General features: G+C 37.7%; 1 protein-coding gene across 1 annotated transcript in view; it reads left to right on the top strand.

Annotated features, from left to right (window-relative positions):
• Nucleotides 1-458: 458 nt before the first annotated feature.
• col4a5 (collagen, type IV, alpha 5 (Alport syndrome)) overlaps nt 459-21,930 on the top strand; it is a 77,701-nt gene continuing 56,229 nt past the window's right edge. The window contains exon 1 of the mRNA XM_052146417.1: nt 459-720. Coding sequence (XP_052002377.1) covers nt 640-720 — 81 coding nt within the window. The 5' untranslated portion in view covers nt 459-639. The remainder of the gene's footprint in view (nt 721-21,930) is intronic.

Here is a 21,930-nt window from a genome sequence, read left to right as displayed (position 1 = left end):
TGATCCAATTACAATGGAGAATCATACTTGAGATGAAATGCCAAATGTGACTGAAATGAATAGAAAATGTCTAACACTTTTCTGAAGTAGAACGGGTCGAACTATATGTTTAAAAGCGTGAAGCTTGAATATATAGGCCAATATAGAAGGGCAGACTGTATTATTCACCAGAATGTTGACTTAAAACAGAAACGTAACCTTTATATATTTCAATATTGGTCTGTGATGTGTCTATTGCCTCCACATCAACATCGCTATAGTTTCCTTATACAATAAAAATACAAAAGCCACAAGTCAATTATTTTGATATTATTAGTTTGGCCACATTTTTAAATATAGACCCAGGAACATTCAAATTGAATCTTCATCTTGTGACGTTTTTGTGTAGCCTAATACAGTTGAGATCTACATTGGTGATTGGCGGAGGGATATTAAGTAGGTCGGTGAGCAGGTTAAGGGCTTCAGTAAAGTGAAGTTGCATTATTGCGAGCGCCACCAGTGCTGGACAGCGTTGAGACTCAATCTGCGACTTTTGAAACAACCTTTTTAGTTTTGCAGTTAGGTTAACGGGGAATATGAGAAGTTCAACAAGTGTTCATAGTTGCAACTGTCATTGTTAAGTGGACAGATTCTTTGAAAATGAGAATTAACTTTAAGAGTCTCGGCGCAGTGTTACTGTTCCTAACTCTATGCACAGAAGTGCAGAAGTCCGAGTCTGCGGTAAGTGCACGTTTGCTTGTAACTTTTCTTCAGTTTAATAGCATAACAAAGTGAAACATAACTGTTACGATTGCTCAAGATCTACGAACTACTAACTGAGTCACTGCAAAACTTTATAAATAGTGGTTAGCCTACTTTATAACATTGAAGTATCTTGAGATATGAGCAAGTACTCCCTAAATGCAAATCTAGTAGGCCTGCTATGTCAATTATAATGTTTTTTAAGCATTCGTTATATCATATTCGATATGTGTAATGGTGCGATACAATCCGATACATTAATTTGCCTTTTTGAGTAAAACACGGAGATATGCACCTTTCTCTCATGCGCATCACATTTTAAAGGTCCCAACTGCGTGTAGAAACATGTTAACTATTCCTTTTAAATGTATTACTGATGTAAAAAGTTAAGGAACTTTATTCAAGGTATCAGTAATTGTATATTCAGTGTTTTCCCCTTTATGTTGTTGCGTGTCAAGATCTTGAACGAATATGTCATCAATATTTTTGTAAAAGCATCTCACTCCTGCTCAGATATTGCATTAAAGTTCAAATGTAAATGTTAACCTCAAAGTTGGTATGTCTTCCCTCATGTGTGGTTTCTAATCTGCACCAACAAAATGAACATACTGGCATGAATGAATGGGTTGAAATCTGATAAAATACTAATTTATGCACTTGTAGTTGCACAGTGAAGCTGACATTTGTGCGAAATAGAAAAATACATTTGCTAATTCCTTTTTTATCATAGCAGGTGTAAAATTATGAATAAAAATGTTTCTTGAAAACCAAAACATCTGTGATCTTGATGTTTATATGAACATAACTGTGCACAATATTGCTATCTTACTAGCATCTGCAGCATCTTGATACAACATGTTTACATCACTGCATCTTTGGACCTGTTTAGATGCAATGCCACAAATATCAAGATATGGCATCATAACATTGTCTGGCCCATTCACAGTGCCACTTTCAGAGTAGCCAGTTCACAGAAAGAGGCAGGTGAGAACTTGTTTAGGGAGCGACCTCTCCTAAAGGTACTGATACACACTTAGCTTTGAAAAGAATCTGTGTCCTTACGCCATATCATCATGTCTAACATTCCTACATTTCCCAGTGGGCATTGTTGTGTACCAGTCGTAACCAGTCCTTACTATTGATTGGTTGTTGGAATGTTCTAACTCTCAATAAAGACTCTGCAGCTCTATCAGATTATGTAGGATTCCACCCCTTTCTCATTTTTCTCAGTTTACAAGGTGAAAGGTGGCAACTGTCATTCCAATAAGGAGGAGTTAGCTAGCCATGAGGACAGGCATGTATAAAGCACCACCCATCCCCCAATAGCAAGATTGCACGACCCTCAGTCCTATTCAATAAGCGAATCTAACCCCAGAAACAGCCCATTGTTCACACAACCTCTTAACCCCTCGAGTCCTTAAAAAAATACCAGTTCATACTTAACACCCCCAGTCCAAGTTTGTGTCCATGTTAGCCATGATGTGATCAGGTGATCAGGGAGACTGCAAATTGTTCACTCTGCAGACAACTTGAGGTTGAGGCAACTTGAAGCGGTCATAGGCGTTATTTTAGGTTATTCTTATTTTCATTCTTAATTTTTTATTTGCAGTTTTACACAAAATGAAATATCATTGAGGGGTAGCATGCACCTTCTTTTTTGAGGAGGCACCAATCGCAGTCTTGGCTCACTCTTGGTCAGATGATACATAAGCAAAGAACAAAACACTTTTAATAGCAATTCCTAATAAATGTAAGACATGTGAATTAATCATTACTGCCCCAACGTTCTGAACAGAATCTTAATGATCAAAGATACATCTATATATATATATATATATTAGTTTTTTCAGAAGTAGCATTCAGAATCCACTTGCCTCAAAAATCTGAGTGGGCACGCTTTTGCTTAAGGCTTATGTTTCTTGATTTGGCATGTGAAAAGGTTTTAAAGATACTGATTCTGACATTGTTTTCTGGCAAGAGCAATATTTATGCTCTGGAAAGGCTTCAAAACTAGTAGTATGATGCATATAGAGAAATAATGCTCAATCTGGTTCCACAACTAGGAGATGTCCCTTTCAGAACTGTTGCAGTGTGAAGGAAAATGTCAAAGCCTTTTAACTCAAAGTAGAATGGAATGCCAGGACACAATTCCACCCTTCTGGCTTTCCGAACTGGGCCGCCTAGTGGTGAATATTGGCGTCACGTGACCAAGAAGTCCATTTCAATTGCAGTTGAAGACAAAAAGTGCTTATTTAGTTTTTATATATATTGTAATAGTAATCATTTGTGGTGTTTGGTCTTTTGAGTAAGCTAGAAATCTGGTGTTACCAGGTCAGAGAGTTTGTTGGTAACTTTAAACCATAGGGGCCTGCTTTGAACTTTTCATACTTGAAGGAGTCCATACACTGTGCAATTCAAGGTGTATGAACATGCTTGGGTGTGAGTGTGTGGCTCTGTCTGTCTGTGTGCTTATACTCTTTCATATATGTGTGTGTATGTATGTGAGTGCATTTTTTCACTTAGCGGGTATGTGTATGTCTGCTTGTAAGCACATAGTGGCATGCACACACATGTTGGTGTGCCTTTGTGCATGGTTGTGTGTTTTTTGACTGTAACACAATACACCAAAGACCCTAGAGTCACATTTGATGGAACTCCTCAGATCACAGAAGAGCAGCCTCACACACACAAACACACCCAAACACACCCATGCATTCAACCCAAACATCAGCAATCTGTGGTTCCAGCCATAACATTCATTCAATGCAGAGATATCCACCCAGAGCTCCCAGTCTTTGCTGCAGCCAGGATATGAGGACCAAGGTGGGGGTTAAAGATTGGCAGCTCAAATGGTTCTTTTTTCTCCTAAAGGACAAGCAAATTCCAGTCTTATCTCACCTGCAAGAAAGAGAAAGGGGGTCACGAGATGCACACAAGCAGCTATGCAAGAGACTTATTTCAAAACAGCCCCACAAGCGTCTTCAATGCATACTGTGACATCTCTCACTAAAAAATGTCGTTGAGAAAACTAGACTTGTTCACACTGTTTTTATAGGTTCTAGAATTGTGTTTCTATACTTTTGAGAGTTGAAAGCTACAGAATAAAAATACATACAACATTACAAGGTATTTACCCTCACCATGCTGTATTGACATTCTTACGGCAAAAAAACAATATTTCAATTACTGTAAATTTTTCACATATTTTTTATTTACTTGACCTCCACTTAAGCCCAAAGTATACTTTGGTCAGATGCGAGCGCTAGGCGTTTGAGTACAGGACGCAGAGTGCTTGAGGAATGAACGCATGCGGTTCGATTTTTCTAACCACACGTACTCTAACGTGCAGTATGTGCATACAGATGGAATTATTTGCACTAATTAGTGGGTCCACAAGGTGGCAACACTGACAATTGAGCCTTTGCTGTCACGAAGAAGTGTAAACATTAGAAGAAAAAGGTGGATTTGTGGTGGCGGCTGTGGCTCAGTTGGTAGAGCGGGTCGGCCACTAATCGCAGGATTGGTGGTTCGGTGGTTCGAACAGCTGCTAATGCAACATCTATGTATGTATATCTATGCTCTGTACAGCTAAACTGCATGGGTTTTTATGATAAACATGCTGGAACAAAGGAACTCATTCCCACACTTTTTCACTGACACTGACACTTACTTGCCCATGCCATTGCTACTTTTATGGCTCTACGATGAAGTAAAGTAGAATGTTCTGCATTGTTACGCAAAGCACAAAGTGAATAAGAATGAGTAAAAGATGACAATGTCACAGTTTAGAATTTTCATTACACAAAATATAAAGAATCGCAGTATTACTGGACCACAAACAAGATAATAAAATAACATTGTTTTGTCAGGTCCTTGGTGATTCCCACCCCTAAAAGTAGCATGTACAATTATGTGTTTCTTACAACTTCCGAGGTCAGTATCAAGACTGTGATGAGTAGAACAGCACTTTTTTAGACCCAGTTTACACCTGGTATGAAGATGCATCTCGTGTGATCTGATCACATGTGGTCAGGTGCTGTGACCTAGTCACTCAAATGTGTATCCTGTGACCACTCGTGTTCAGATTTCGAGGGGAGGGTCTTTGATTTCATGTAGACATACATCTGCACATATTGCATGATAATCAACTATGAGAAAGTCATAAAAGACATAGGAAGTGTGAATAAAACTGGCGTGCTGTATCTCCCAGATACAGTTATATTAACCTGAGCTTCAGATGTGTGTGCTAGTTATCTGTGTCCCTGGATGTTGATCTCAGACATGTTGAAGAAGATCCGTAAAGTTCTCTTGCTTGTGTATGTAAGCGCTTTTTTAAATTTTCCGATTAGATGATTATTTACTTTTAAAGCCACTTGTAAACAATAACGTTTATTGACAGGTAAGGGGTGGCGCTTCACTGCTCTCCAGGACGCATTTAGGATGAATTAGCGTTTACACTTCAAATTCGATGCGGTCACGTATGTGTTTTTTATGAGCCGATCACAAAGCGTTTTAGACCCTGTTAAGAACTGTATTTAACACTGACCACTTGTGATGGGATCACCCGAAATTCATGCTAATACCAGGTAGGGCTGCACAATATTGGAAAAAAACTGACATTGCAATATGAAAAATAGTTGTGTGATTGTATTACATACCGCTTGATTTTAAAACCCTCTTTGGTAATCATGTTATTATAGCCTACCATGTCTTTTGCGAGGTGAATTGTTATTGAATCTGTGATTTCTCTCTGCCGTTTGGAACATTTCTCGTATGGTGTAACAATGGCAAAGGCATCCAAAATCGTTTTTTGTGGCAACAATTGCAACGCACTCTCGACAAAGTAACATCATCCTGTCTGTAGTCTAAATATTTCCATATAACTGACAATGCGTTTCTTTTTGCTACCAAATTCTCCATTTCGGTCTTTTTTTGCATGTTCCTCGCTCATCATTTCATCATGTGCAAGCAAAGCCTGCACGTCAACAACGTGCAGCAACGAACTCCGTGTTTTAAAAAAGTTATAATAAACTCTGTGTATCCAAGAACCCAGAGTAAATTACGTCATATCAGACAGATATAATGCTCGTTTTCCTTTTGAAAAATTACATAAATATTGTAGACTGATATATGTTTACCTTAGGCTACTACATCGCACGTTTTGCGATGTGACTATTGCGGCTGAGCACATAGCGATGTCGATATATCGTGCAGCCCAAATACCCGGTGTAAATGTGGTGTTTCAGACAGAAGGCCAAAAACAGGGTGGAAAAAGATCATATACTACTAAAATGTTATTGTTTTTGGTGCAAAAAACTTATAAAATTATCATTGGAATTATCACAGGGAAGATAATAAAATTATTTAAAAAGTCTTCATGACCCCTTTAAAGACGAGATCCACGCAATCCATTTTTCATTGATAATGTTTTTAATAACCTTTCTCTTCTTTACAGTCAGTCGCTGTCCAAAAACAACAAAAATAAAATTTTATTATTATAAAGAAGCCGTGCGACTTCATTCTCATTAATGTTTGTTCAACCAAAACAAAACAAAGAACTGCCACTTATAGATCAGTGGGAATTGCCAGTTTTCTTAAAGAGACAGTACCGTTTTAGCATTTGTTCTACATATCAGCGTGAATAGTACAAATTGCAAATAGAGCTGTTCAGGCTGTCATCTAAAAACCTGGTAGAGAATTCACCATGTGTTCCCTCTGGATTTTGCCATGGGCAAATGTTGCCATTTGCGTTTTATAATGGGGTTTTTGAGTAAAATAAGGTCTGTGGTTAACGTTTTGTTATACAACATAAATTACAAACTTCATACCTCAAATGTGAGTTTTAAAGCCGAATTTAATTGCATACTTTCTAAATATAAAAGAACACACGGCAGCTTCAAAATTCACATTTGTCTATCAAAATGACCAAAAATATGAAAAACTAATGATACATTTAAATCTGTAAAATTTGTATTTCCCAATGTACCAAGTTAGAAGTTTGTTGATAAATAAATGTTATTAAATGTTTTATATATACTATATATATATATATATATATGTATATATATATATAAATTATATTTAGCCTTTGGTAAACATCTTTGGTTTTGTCTCAATGTAGGGGTACTTAAGCCTTACTGATGGAACTTTGGGGGTACTTTTGGCAAAAAAGTTTGGGAAACACTGCTCTAGAGGATAATTATCGATGTCTGAGGGCAAATTGCAGGGAGAAATATATAGGATAATGAAGCAGTGGCACATACTATACGTATCCACACACAAATACAGCCTTTACTGCAACTGTCTAAATACTGGTTGAAGATCTAGTGAGTGGTAATTGATAAAATGGTATGTGTGTTTGTCTATTTTGTGTTTGTGTGTGTTGTGGGGGTGTATACATACACTGTGGTGCGAATGAGCTGCAAATGCCATTTATTAGCTAGCCAGTGCCAGCTGTTTCCTTAACCCTGACAAATGGGTTGATTTTTGGTATGTGGATACAAACACTTGCACACACTGTCTGTTTGGTGTGGGGATGAAGAGGTCATCAAACTGTGCTTGTGAAATGTGAAAGAACGGTGAGAAACAGAGAGAGGCCTGGAAAATTCAAGCAGTTCAATTTGGTAGCATGTATGAAAAGGCATGTCTACTGAGAGCTATCTGCTCAGTCTGAGATGAACAAATAGGCATGTTTTTGTTGAATCAGGCCATGAATGGTAGTGAGGGAATATCTGCTGCTCCAGACATCATACTGGACATTTCTATCCTCTTTGTTTTTTGCTACCTGCCCTGTTCTATGGCAACATCATAAGAGGCAGGTTACTAGCAGAAGAAAATGTATTCATGTAATAACAACACACTTTATTTAATTCTGGTGAATTTGGGGTCATATGTTACAGAAATTGTTAGTACATTGTATTACTGTATTTGGCAGATCCAGCAAATTCCAGTAAAACTATGCAGTTGATAATAACACAAAGAGCTGAAATTTGGGGTTTCCTAGTTTTGATAATTGTTCTCATTTCACTCTTTAAATAGATTTACAAATGTCTGCAAATGTGTTAGTCGTCTCTGTATCAGTGCTCATGATACCTATATCTAGAGATCAAGGTGGCTATAATAATAGAGATATACTTTATATGAAAATGTTTTATGTCAGTAGAGCAAATGAGATTTGCTGGAATCAAATTAACACTTATTTTGTGAAAATAACACATTTAAATTATCTACAAAAATGGAACATGCATTGGATTATCCATTAAGAAAGCAAGGTAGCATTTCTGTAAATCAGCTGATGCCAGTAATCCCAAAATGGCCAAATATCATCTGATTAATTGGCCTGGCAGATGTATTGCTCAATCACAACTCTCTCTCTCTCTCTCTCTCTCTCTCTCTCTCTCTCTCTCTCTCTCTCTCTCTCGCTCTCTTTTGGCTTTATTCTACATTGCAGCATAAATGATCAGAGAAATGTTGTTAGTTTATATCAAAGTTTCATTCACTTCCGAGCATGAGGTTATCCTTCCCTTTTCTTCTTATATTGATGCCAGATGTGTATTCATGTTCATCAGACATGTTTTATGTAGGAAACCTGCCCAAGGCCATACCTGTAGTTTGATCCTTTAGAACATTTCGACTGCTATCTCGCATTCCTCCCTTTAGGTTGATAGAATACGCATTAATAGCATTCTTTAAGCAATAATTGTGAAGGAATGCATGTGTTCACACATATTATTTATTTTTAAAGTTCTTTGACAAGCACACCAGAATGACAGAGCAATTCCTAATGTCCTCTGAAAATGGCACCAAAATGTGTATTCTCTGGAAGTGTTTGAGGAATTTCTGCTCTGGTACTCTTGGACATGTGGAATGAGCATAAAAGTGATTCAAAATCAGAAGTATTAAAACACGAGATGTGCGATTTAAGGTTCAAAGGCTTTGGTGCACAACAAATGGAATGCATGGAGCAGACGGGTGAGGTGCTATGGTGCATTCCTGATGGATTTGATAGCGGTGTTGTTTCCTGGTTGTGTAAAATACAAATATCTGTTGGTAGGGCAGTGCAAAATCAGATGATTGCATGGCTTTGTTTGTGTGTTAGTATATTATGTAAGTTGCTCTCATTTAGTTATCAACAACACTCCTCTGTTCATCGTCTCTTATTTGCCTGACAAAAGAGTTGTAAGGTCTACATTCACAGGGCTGTCCAGATGTTCTGATTGGATTTGTCTTTATTTAAAGGTATGCCATATATGAAGAAACAATATCTTAACAGAAGTATGTGAATGATCCCCAGATTAACCCCCATAAAACATACCACACATCCACATATTCTTTTACATGTCTCTCTCTCTCTCTCTCTCTCTCTCTCTCACTATTTCTGGTTTAATTTATGTAACTGATATGAGTAGCAACAAGATATCTATTATTTTCCTTTGGATTGTTTCCTAAAGGGAGATATGTATAACTGTAATAAGAACAAATTAATGGTGGATGTGTGGTTGGATAGAGTGTAGAGTCAGACTGACCATGATCTAGATGTCTTATCCCTCTTTTATCTGTCATCTGTTAAACTTTATCTGATCTCTCATTCTTCAGTGCTATGATGACTGAATCTTGCACAGTCCATCTGTTTATGCTAAACAAATTAAATGTGTTGTTTTCACATAGAGCAGCAGTTGCATTTGCTTATTTTATTTTGTTAAAAATAAATGTTATATATGGTGGAAATGAACCTCGTCATTATAAAACAAAGTTGCAGGGTTTACACATAACACACATCCAACACATTGCATCTGAACATATTAAACTGTTCATCTCAAGCACAACTGTTAACACTCAGTATCAAGATCAGATTTACACTACAACATCAGGAAGATAAGACCCTTCTTATCTGAACATGCCACATAACTGCTTGTTCAGTCACTTGTCATAACTAGACTGGACTACTGTAATTCTCTCATTGCAGGCCTCCCTGCATGTGCAATTAGACCTCTGCAAATGATCCAGAATGCAGCAGCACGTCTGGTCTTTAATGATCCAAAGAGAGCGCATGTTACACCACTCCTTGTCTCTCTCCACTGGCTAATGGTTGATGCACATATCAGATTCAAGGCTCTGATGCTGTTATACAGAACAGTCACTGGGTCTGCTCCAGCATACCTGAAATCATTTCTGCAGAGCTACACACCCACTAGAAGCCTACATTCGGCTAAAGAACGTCGCCTTGTACCAACACAAAAAGGCACCAAAACACTTTCTCTGACTTTTAGCTTCATCATACCAAGTTGGTGGAATGACCTCCCCAACTCCATCCGTGAAGCAGACTCACTCTCTGTCTTCAAAAAACGACTTAAAACGCATCTTTTCCAAGAGCACTTAACTAGTCACTAACAAAAAAACAAAAATAAAATAATTTGCACTTGTATATGTTTTGAATACTATTCTGATGCTAGTGAAACTTGGTAATATGACACTTTGGTACCACTGTCTCTTTAAGATGATTCGCTTTTGTAAGTTGCTTTGGATAAAAGCGTCTGCCAAATGAATAAATGTAAATGTAAACACTCAGCACCATAAATGATCAAACAGTCAAGACATTTGAAATATTCATGAATGAAACAGTTTACTTACATATTTGAAGTGTTTTAAACTGCCCCATTCTTCAACAACAGTTCCTTTGCAAAGCTTGAATCATGTTTTGACTGTTCACAAGCAATCCATGCTGACATGAGCCAAAAAATACAAACAAACACATCATAGTTCAAAGAACAGTGAAATTACGCACACACATACTGTAGGCACACTGAGGTGCACATTGCCGGAAACACCAACAATTAAAAATAGTGCAGATGGGAGAAAGAACACATCCATGACAAAGGCAGCAGCTGAATGAGACAATTGCTTCTCCCTTTCAGAGTTGTAACTTTACACCGAGTCTTTTAAAAGCAGCGAGATACATGGCAGCGGTCAAAGAGTCTGTGTAGTTCATGTTTATATACCAAATAATTTAAAACAGTCCAGATGGTGTTATGTTTGTAATATTTAGCCACACAAGGCCTACTCTTTTGACTTGCATTGCATGCCAGTGGGCGGGTCCAAGGGTGTGATGATGCATATTATGGGATGTGTAAACACAAATGAGCAAAGTTTTGTGATGTCACAAACAGACAGATTTTAAAATTAGACATTTCAGCAGGGTGGCAACTATATGCTCTTTTTAGACTGTGGAGGAAGTTGAGATCTAAAACTTTTAGTATGTTTTTTTTGTACAGTTACCTCTTAGATGTCTAAATATCAAGGGAAATTGTATTCTCCATTTCATGACCCCTTTAAACATTTATCTTGTGAAAAAAAAAAGTTTAAGAACACATCTTGTGATCCCTTAGTTCAAATTTGCGCTCCATCAAGTGTTTTGAACGTAACGCAGGTTTGTGTTGTGCTGCCTGCTGAAGGGTTGTTTTGTTCACTGTATAAACTGCGCGTTTCCATACAGCTGAAGTTTCAATTACTGCCCTCTGGAGTAAACAGACGGTACTACAAGCATTCATTTCTCAGGAATTTTTCTCATTATGGTCCAGCGGCATTGTGATTTAATTGCGTTAATTGTTTTAACACGTTAGTTTTAATCAAATTAATCACACTTAATTAATGCGTTAAATCGACTGCCCTAAAATATATATAATATACACACACACACACACACACACACACACCAATCAGCCATAACATTAAATCACCTGCCTAATATCATGTTGGTCCCCCTCGTGCCGCTAAAACAGCTCTGACCTGTCAAGGCATGGACTCCACAAGACCTCTGAAGGTGTCCTGTGGTATCTGGCACCAAGGCGTTTGAGCAGATCCTTTAAGTCCTGTAAGTTGCAAGGTGGGGCCTCCATGGATCAGACCTGTTTGTCCAGCACATCCCATAGATGCTCAATTGGATTGAGATCGCTGTAATTTGGAGCCAAGTCAACACCTTGAACTCTTTAGCATGTTCCTCAAACCATTCCTGAACAATTTTTGCAGTGTGGCTGGGTGTATTGACCTGCTGAAAGAGGCCACTGCCATCAGGGAATACCGTTGACATTAAGGGGTGTATGTGATCTGCAACAATCTTTAAGTAGGTGGTATATGTCAAAGGTACATCCACATGAATGCCAGGACCCACGGTTTCCCAGCATTGCCCAGAGCATCACACTGCCTCTCCTGGCCTGCCTTCTTCCCATAGTCCATTGTGCTGCCATCTCTTCCCCAGGTAAACGATGCACACGCACCCAGCTGTCCACATGATCTAAAACAAAATGTGGTTCATCAGACCAGGCCACCTTATTCCATTGCTCCATGGTTTAATTCTGATACTGCCCATTGTAGGAGCATTCGGTGGTGGACAGGGGTCAGCAGGAGTACTCTGACCAGTCTGCTGAGTTACTCTGCCTTCATTACCCACTCCCATCAATGAGCCTTGGGCACCCATGACCCTTTCACTGGTTCACCGGTTGTCCTTCCTTGGACCACTTTTGGTAGGTACTAACCACTGCATACCAGGAACACTCCACAAGACCTGCTGTTTTGGAGATGCAGTGACCCAGTCGTCTAGCCATTACAATTTGGTCCTTGTCAAAGTTGCTCAGATCTTTACGCTTGTCACTTTTTTCTGCTTCCAACACATGAAATTGAAGAACTGACGGTTCACTTGCTGCCTAGTACATCCCACTCCTTGACAGGTGCCATTGTAACAACATAATCAATGTTATTCACTTTTGTAATTCACAGGTGTCTGTGGTTTAATGTGGTGACTGATAAGCGTATATATATATATATATATATATATATATATATATATACAGTATATATATTAGTGCTGTCAGTCGATTCAAATTTTTAATTGTGATTAATCACCAGTGTTGGGTGTAATCAAATTACAAAGTAATTAGTTACTGTAATATAGTATTTTTAATAAAAACCGGTAGTGTAATCCATTACTTTTAATATTCTTGTAATCAGATTACAGTTACTGACTTACAATTAATTGAATTACTTTTAAGTGCATTTGTAGGGTTGTGCTTATTCCTAATATATAATTTATGTAGACTTAATGAATTATGACCCCTGTAATGAGTCATTGTGATGGAGAAATGTTTATTAACATTTTCCAAACAAAGTATTCCAAAGTATAAAGATAGAAAAATAGCACCAATTCAAGTAACATTATATGATTCCCAAAGTGTAAGTGGGATGTCGACTAATTAAAAGAACAAGTCCCCCACATAGGTTACATACTCATTGCAATGGGCATTAAATCTCTAAAACTCTCATCCTCCACAATATTAATCAGCTTTGTTAGGGCATCAATGCCAGCATCAATCATCGCTTTGAACTAAACATGAAAAGCTTGCCAACAAAAACGTTTCATTCTGCATTTTGGTGATAGTTAAGACTTGATATGCTTCTGTGGTAATGAACTTGTGCCTTAAATAGTTTGAAAAATACTTGATTTCTGTTACATTTTCCATCTGTGCTTGTTTTGTACAAGCACAGATGGAATGACAGATTTCCCCATCACTTTATCACTGACAATAAATCACTGTTGTGTGTGTGTTGTAAAGCGTGTGTCAGTGTAATGAGTCCGGAGAGATACATCGAATACATCGAAAGGTTCCACCCTTCCAGCAAATGTCCATCAAATTGAATTGAGCAATCTTAAACCAAATTTACATATAATGAATGAAGCATAATGTGAAGTATTTAATTAATCTTGCATACTTCACATTTACAGTATGCTTAATTGATCATAATACAATTAAAGTGTTCTCAATTCAGTTTGATGAAAATTTTCATACAATTGAAATGTGTAAATCTTAAAATTAGACTGAAATATTTAATTGAATGTTTGTCTAAATATAGACAAATTGTAATATTTTATTACATTTAATTTTATACAAATAATGTTTTACTATAAAATGTATTGTAATACTTTTTTATGTTATAAATCAAACAGATTTTGCACATCAAACTTGCTTTACAGAAACGTTTGGTTTTATTTGGTGCATTCTGATAAAAAAAAGTGTGGGGGTGGGCGGGGGTGTTGCGAGAGTCTGTGTGTATATTACTAGTGTGTAGAAGAGCGATAACACAGACATTGTAATATCCACTTAAATGGGTGTCTAGCCTGCATTAAAACAAGGTTGTAATTATATAGCTTTTTCAGATAGAGAAGTGTGTGCGTGAATGTCTTTTTTGAACAAAGTGCAAAACTTGATCTTGTTTCAGCATGAATCAAACTGTCTTTAGAGACCCTAAAGTCATGTGCTCCCTCCCCAAACTTCAAACCCTCTTTCTTATTTACTTTCCCTGTCATACACACCCTTGCTTTCATGGCAGAAGTGGCTCCTCTGTGTAACTCTAGGAAGCCCTGTTGTTTTACTGAGAGCATGTGCATGTAAAGAGGAGCTAATGTGTACTTGTTTCGAGTAAACCTTACACCAGATGATACTTTAGATGTCAAAACACATAGATGTTTTTAGATTAACACAAAAAAAAATTTAGCTAATAAAAATTAACATTTTTAATTAAACTGAACACATTAACTGCCATATTGTGTCAGACAGTATGATTTCCTTGGCCCATCCATGCTTTTCCAACAATGCTCTGGCATCCATGGCATTTTATCATCTATCCTCCTCCTGCCTTGGGACAGCATAGGATTTTTTTTTTTAAACTCTGTTGGTGGGAGAGAAAAAAAGAATCAAAACAGTAGGCCCTAATATAACACAATATTATTAGTAATATGTAGCTTTTGTGATATATGCAAGTAGCGTAAAGCTATTGCCTTGCTTAAGCAAACCACTTTATTTAAAAAAGAATGCAGTGTGCTTCAAGGTGTAATTCATTTGAACCAAGCAGTTTTAGATTCATATGCTGGTTGGGTATGGCATGCAGGTTTGAACACATTCTGTGGGGGATAGAATTAGATCTTTTGATTATAGTTCAGGTGAGAACTTGTCCTACAATCATTGGCGTACCAGTCCACATCCAGTTGTTTCTCTCCACAACTGATCTCCACTCAACAAAGTCAAATGTTGCCCTAAACATTGATATGAAAGCGGATTCTTAAGAAGCTGTTTAGCTTTTTGTACATCAGTCTAGAAAGATTGACTATTACAGTAATATAAACACTAAATGCCTCTTTTCAGCGTCCTCTTGTGGTGAAGTTTAGGTACTCATGATGTGTCATGAGGCCAGCTGTTGCTTTAATTGCTCTGCTCTGATGTGCAAATATTTAGAGAGAATGTAGTTTGTACCAAAATCACAATCGGTGCACCTGGACATGTTGACATAGTTGTGTTTTAAACAAGTAGATTAGATTGATAGTTTATTTAAATATTGTGCCTTCTCAGACATTTTCACTGCTTGAATGATAAGAGAAATATGCTGATTTCACTTTCTCTTGGGAAATTTGTATATTTTGAGAAATTCAGTTCACGTAGGCCAGGCACACTACAAGGTTTCGGGAATGACAACCGCATTCAAATGCGGGAGTGAATCCAGCTAAATTTTGTGCAGGGGTGTCAAGTAATTGAGTAAAAATACTTAAGTTTTATTTTTGGGGATTTGTAATTTACTCGAGTGTAATTAAACGAATACTTGTACTTTTACTTAATTACATTTCCAAATATTTTTTTTTACTTTTTACTCAGTAAAAACTTGAATTACTCACTGTATTTATTTCAAATAATTGTCTTTCGTCTTACTGGACTGAAGCCGACTTGTCACTGAATCCGACAAACGGAATGTCGCACGGTGGATGTGTGGAGTTCCGACCATCTGCAGAGGTGGAATTTCGGATCTGATTTGAGCTTCGGATACGTTGAAATATTTGTGCGACTAGACCGTATTTGACCGCCCGGCTGAGTGTGATGTATTCATTCAAAACTATAAAACCAGCAATGATAATGATGATAATAATGATAATAAAAATTATGGAATTTAAGTAAATATTTGTTATGAATTTTACTACCTGCTCAACAGCATGGTGTGGTAGCAAACCTCAGAAAATAATTCACAAAACAAACAACATTACTAACTTTCTTCAAAGCTTATTTAGATTTATTGGCTAGATACTCTGACATCACAATTCGTGAGTGCCTTTCCCATGCTATGAACATTGTGTGACAGTGGCAACGTTTTTGGAAAATAAAATGATGTGGTTCATTGCATGTCTCAGGGCAGTTCAGAAGTGAAATGTACACTGTTTGGCGCTAAAAGTGAGTGAAATGTTCTCCCGAACAGATGAGGTTTTTTAGGTTAATGTTCTATGGAGATTTAAATCAACGAAACCAACATCCCTACCCTAAACCTAAAACCTAAACCTTACCGATTGTCATAAAAAGCAAATGTGAGATGAAAAACTATTTCTGAAGCAACCACGTCATTTTGTGGTGCTTCTATGACACTTTCAGCACGTGTCGACTTGAGTGCACTTCAGGATTGCATATAGCAATCTTCAATTGAGCCTTCAATGCCATCATGCCTGATCTTCTCTCAACCAAACTGATCCATCTCTGTGCCCACCCCAATCTGTCGATTGATCATCAGCTTTCTGACAGATAGGCAGCACAGCTAGTGAGACTGGGGAAACTCATATCCGGGACCCTCACTGTTAGGACTGGTGCTCCTCAAGGATGTGTTCCCTCTCCACTGCTCTTCTCCCTGTACATGAATGACTGCACTGCAAGTCCTGAAGTTTGCAGACGACACCACGGTCATCGGCCTCATCCGCAAAGGTGACAAGAGGTTGAACAGCTGGCCATCTGTTGCAGTCACAACAACCTTGAGCTGAACATGCTCAAAAAAGATGATAGTGTCCTCTCTCACACAATCTCCTCTCTTGATTTCATTCTAGCTGGGAAAAAAGTAACGTTTTACTTTTTTAATACTTAAGTAAAATTTCATGTGAAACATGTGAACAAGAAACATGAATGTTTACCAGTTTAACCCAAGATTATCTACCAGAGATGTATTTTCATCCATAAATGTTAAATAAACCCGGTATCACACTAGAAGACTCAAAAAACTAGATTTTTGCTGAGGGTGTCATACTTGTTGACTGTTTTGCTGAGATCTCGCTCTCTTCAGTCGGAGGTATGTCACAATTGCCTATGCAAAATGGTGGAAGTGTGACAGAGATACTGACTCTCTCTGATTCTCTGTCAAGTGGAGATTGCTGTAATAACAACTGGAGTAATGCGTGAACATAAACAATTGTAATTTAGGTTGCGATTCATTGAGTAACTTTACTTTCTGAATGTGTGTCGTTGCGTATTTATATCCTCAAGGCTTGCTGTTATGTCCATATGCAACTTTCATTAAATAAAAATTACTTTCCGAAAAAACTGTAGTGCCTCCGCTTTCTAGGGATGTCATAAAATATTGATTATTGATTGGCACATTATTTAATTGATTTATTTTTAAGGCATCAATATATTAAAATTAGCTGACATTTAAATTAGAAACCCAATTTGCATGCTTTCCAATACACTCAGTTGGCCTCTATTTAACAGTCTGGTGTAATAGTGTTTGGAGACCACAAGAGAACGATAAAACATTTGCTGTATCACACACACACACACACACACACACACACACACACACACACACACACACACACACACACAGGACGAGCTGAAGTGGCTCAGGAGATGTAGTCCAAAGTTACAAAAGTTTTGGTACACAAGAATGAACAATGTGACGTTGATGAGTTTGCAGGTTGGTGAAACTGGTGTAACTGCGCAAACTAACTATTAGACATAGTGATGTTTATTATGTCATTCCTCTGTAGTAGCCTTGAATGGGTCTTTTATTCAAGCTGTCAAACCACAAAATGTCATACTCTTAACTGAAAATTTATTATGTAGGCTATATGAAAGACGCATGTTCAGTAATTGTATTCCGCTACAGTTGCAATTTAAATAGTTGGTTATCTAAATAAAGATACATTCAGAAAGTATTTTGATTACTGAAGAGATTACTTTGCCGAAATAGTTAGTTTTGTTTAAATTGTTGTGTGAACATTTAGCTTTATACTAAGCTAACATGCTATTATTAGCCCTTTTACATAAGGCATGATTATAGTTTTTCTATCAAGAAAATCCACGTTAGATAATAATTTTGTCTTCAGTAAGACCTTCGATATTACAGCAAAAATCGGATTCTCGATGATCATTTTTATATCGTTTTCCTGTAAAAATATTGTTTTAGAAGCAACTCTTTGCTTTATATATTTGGGTGTTTTTCAGATAATGTATTTTTAATACACTGGTGACCAAAAGTTTGGAATAATGTACAGATTTTGCTTTTATAGAAAGAATTTGGTACTTTTATTCACCAAAGTGGCATTCAGCTGATCACAATGTATAGTCAGGACATTACTGATGTAAAAAACTTGCTGTTTATCACTTGCCATTATATCAAACACAGCAGAAAGCTATTTGGTTCATTAAATGAAGCATAACATTGTCTTTGTGTTTGTTTTCAAGTTTCCTTCTGAAACATCGAAATCTGTACATTATTCCAAACTTTTGGCTGCCAGTGTATGTGTATTTTGTCTTCCTCAACTGGCATAATTGTATCACTTGTTATTAACTTGTTTATAGTCAAAACAAGAGAAAAAATCTGGGCTGAAGAAGTTGTCCAAAGTATTTAGATTACTTTACTGACTGGTTTACAACATGTATTCTGCACTCTATGTAAAAGTAACCATCACAACCCTGACGATATTACTGAGTGACAGATGAATTTACACAAACATACTGCAGATTGATTGGACGTCAACAACAGGAAAATAAGGAAATCGTTTATGAGCCTATTTATTCTGATATCCGAACTAAAATATGCATGATTATATGGTTAGATGCATGTTTTATTTGCCTTTAGCAGTGTTTATTAACTGCTTTCTGTGACCTTATCAGAACAGACCCGCAACTTGTATTTGTGTCACAACCTACCAGTTGAGTCAAATTAAGGCTCAAGGCTTATGCAGTTAGAGGTGAACTGAGTTCAGTCAGAGTTCTCTGAGAAGCGAATGCCCAGTTCAATAAGATGCTGAAACTACCTTGGTAAACATTTGACCCCATGTGTACATTTTTACCCAACAAGGCCCCGCCCCCACCCAGTCCACTCTGTCCTAGCTGGTTAATTATTTGAGGTTGAAGGTCATTCTTTTCTTAGCCCTGCAGGAATAATAATAAAAGAATTCCAGAGAAGGGCCAGTGCAGGCCATCAGAGGGAGGTGCTTTCTGGCTCATTACATTTGAAAGAGCTGGAACCTAATAATGTTTAAGGAGAGTTTCTTAGGAGACTTGGGCTAATTTTTTTTTTCTTACTGTTTTCTAATTTCATGGACCTTGAAGTCAAGGGGGGTTTGGTGTAATTTGTCACATCGCAGGGCCATTTAAATAAATTAGTAAAGGCATAAAGGTGTTTAGAAATGGGTAAAACCAAAAAGAAACACTTTCTAGGGATGCACCGATACCACTTTTTTCTCTTCTGATCTGATTCCGATATCTGAAATCTCAGTATCGTCTGATACCAATCTGAAACCTGTTTATCAGTTTAGAATATCTTTACATTATTGTGTTGAACTAATTGGGGGTACTCTGTAATACACCGATCAGCCAAAACATCAAAACCACCTGCCTAGTATTGTGTAGGTCGCCCTCGTGCTGCACCAACAATCATCCAATCGTTTGACAGCAGTGCAGTGCATAGAATCATGCAGATATGGGTCAGGAGCTTCCGTTAATGTTCACATCAACCATCAGAATGGGGAATTTTTTTTTATCTCAATTATTTTGAACATGGCATGATTGTTGGTGCCAGATGGGCTGGTTTGAGTAGTTCTGTAACTGCTGATCTCCTGGGATTTTCACACACAACAGTCTCTAGAATTTACTCAGAATGACGCCAAAAACAAAAAACATCCAGTGAGCGGCAGTTCTGTTTGGAAATGTCTTGTTGATGAGAGAGGTCAACAGAGAATGGCCAGACTGGTTCAAACTGAAAAAGTCTACGGTAACTCAGATAACCACTCTGTACAATTGTAGTGAGAAGAATAGTGTCTCAGAATGCTGTTCTGAGATGCGGGGTTGGCGCTGTTTTGGCGGCACGAGGGAGACCTACACAATATTAGGCAGGTGGTTTAATGGTGTGTCTAATCAGTGTATGTATATAGTATATATAGGTGATGTACTGCTTTTCACCTTTCAGTCCCATCACTTACATTTTAGACACACATACATTCAAGCCAATAATTAACAGCAAATTCTATTTCTCATGTATACTGGATGTACAGTATACAAATAGTCCTCTGCTAAAAACATTGACAATTTAACAGGTTTTTCAATAGTTGTATTTTGTTTCTATTTGATCAGCATCACTGGCCAAAACACTTGTGCGTTCTTATGTAGTTGTTTATTTATGTTTAGAAGTGTTTGTGAGTGTGTTTGATTTGCTTACGTGTTACTTGCGGTCTGCTGCCGCTTAGTTCTGTCTGCTCCCACCATTAATTTGTCCTCAGGCCATCTTTCACCAGCGATCAGTTAATCCACGCTATTGACATGAACTCACACATGAAAAGTTTCCCTAACTGTGTGGTGCTTAATATCTTCCACTGGGTGGCCCTGTTCATCTCCACATATCTGCACTTAAGGGTTAATTCACCCAAAAATGAAAATTCTGCCATCGTTTACTCAACCTCATGTTGTTCCAAACCTGTATGACTTTGTCATCTGTGGAAAACATAAGGATATGTCTCGGTCACCATTCACTGTCATCAAGAATGTAATTGAAAATATAAAAGTGGCCCAGATATTTCAAATGTGAATTCCTGTTTTTCTGTTACCTAAGATTTGACATGGTTCATAATATTTTGATAGCTTGTAACATTTTAGCTCAGACAAAACAAAGGAAGAGTCTTAGAGCATGTTTAAGATTTACTAGCTGGTGCGTGTGCGCGCGTGCGTGCGTGTGGTTGATGAGGAATTTTTTTTAGGTTACAAACTGGTAATTAAAAGGGTATTATGCTATAAATGTGGTTTATGAGAACATTTTCTTGTGTCCCCATAATTCAAATTGCTTAAAAAACATACTAAACCATGTTTATTTGAAAATGTAAAAATGCAGAATGTTTTCTGTGAGGGTTAGGTTTAGGGGTAGTGGATAGAATATAAAGTTTGTACAGTATAAAACCATTATGTTTATGGAGAGTCCTCATAAGGATAGCCGCACCAATGTGTGTGTGTATGTGTGTGTGTGTGTGTGTGTGTGTGTGTGTGTGTGTGTGTGTGTGTGTGTGTGTGTGTGTGTGTGTGTGTGTGTGTGTGTGTGTGTGTGAGCGTGTATTTATCACTTTGTGGGGACCAAATGTCAAATGTCAAGTGACATTTTGTCGGTCCCCATGAGGAAAACAGCTTATAAATCATACTAAATTATGTTTTTTGAAAATGTAAAAATGCAGAAAGTTTTCTGTGAGAGTTAGGTTTAGGGGTAGGGTTAGGTTTAGCGGATAGAATATAAAGTTTGTACAGTATAAAAACCATTATGTCTATGGAAAGTCCCCATAAAACATGGAAACCAAACGTGTGTGTGTGTGTGTGTGTGTGTGTGTGTGTGTGTGTGTGTGTGTGTGTGTGTGTGTGTGTGTGTGTGTGTGTGTGTGTGTACTAAATTCATCTTAATAAAACACTGTTACAGGGGGGTCTGGGTAGTTCAGCGACTACTGACGCAGACTACCACCCCTGGATTTGAGAGTTTGAATCCAGGGTATGCTGACTCCAGCCAGGTCTCCTAAGCAACTTAAGAAAACAAATTGGCCTGGTTTCTAGGGAGGGTAGAGTCACATGGCGTAACCTCCTTGTTGTTGTGATTAGTGGTTCTCGCTCTAGTGGTGTCATGCACATTGAGCCACGTGATAAGATGCACGGATTGACGGTCTCAGAAGCGGCGGCAACTGAGACTTGTCCTCTGCCACCCGGATTGAGGCGAGTAACCACACCACCACGAGGACCTACTAAGTAGTGGGAATTGGGCATTCCAAATTGGGAGAAAAAGGGGATTAAAAAAACAACAAAAAAACACTGTTTCTCAAAAATCCTTTTCCACAAGCCCACAAGAAGTGAAAATTCAATTCAGTTC

The sequence above is a fragment of the Xyrauchen texanus genome, chromosome 2 (genome assembly GCF_025860055.1).
Source record: "Xyrauchen texanus isolate HMW12.3.18 chromosome 2, RBS_HiC_50CHRs, whole genome shotgun sequence".
Lineage (NCBI taxonomy): Eukaryota > Metazoa > Chordata > Actinopteri > Cypriniformes > Catostomidae > Xyrauchen > Xyrauchen texanus.
This window is presented reverse-complemented; position numbering and strand designations above follow the sequence as displayed.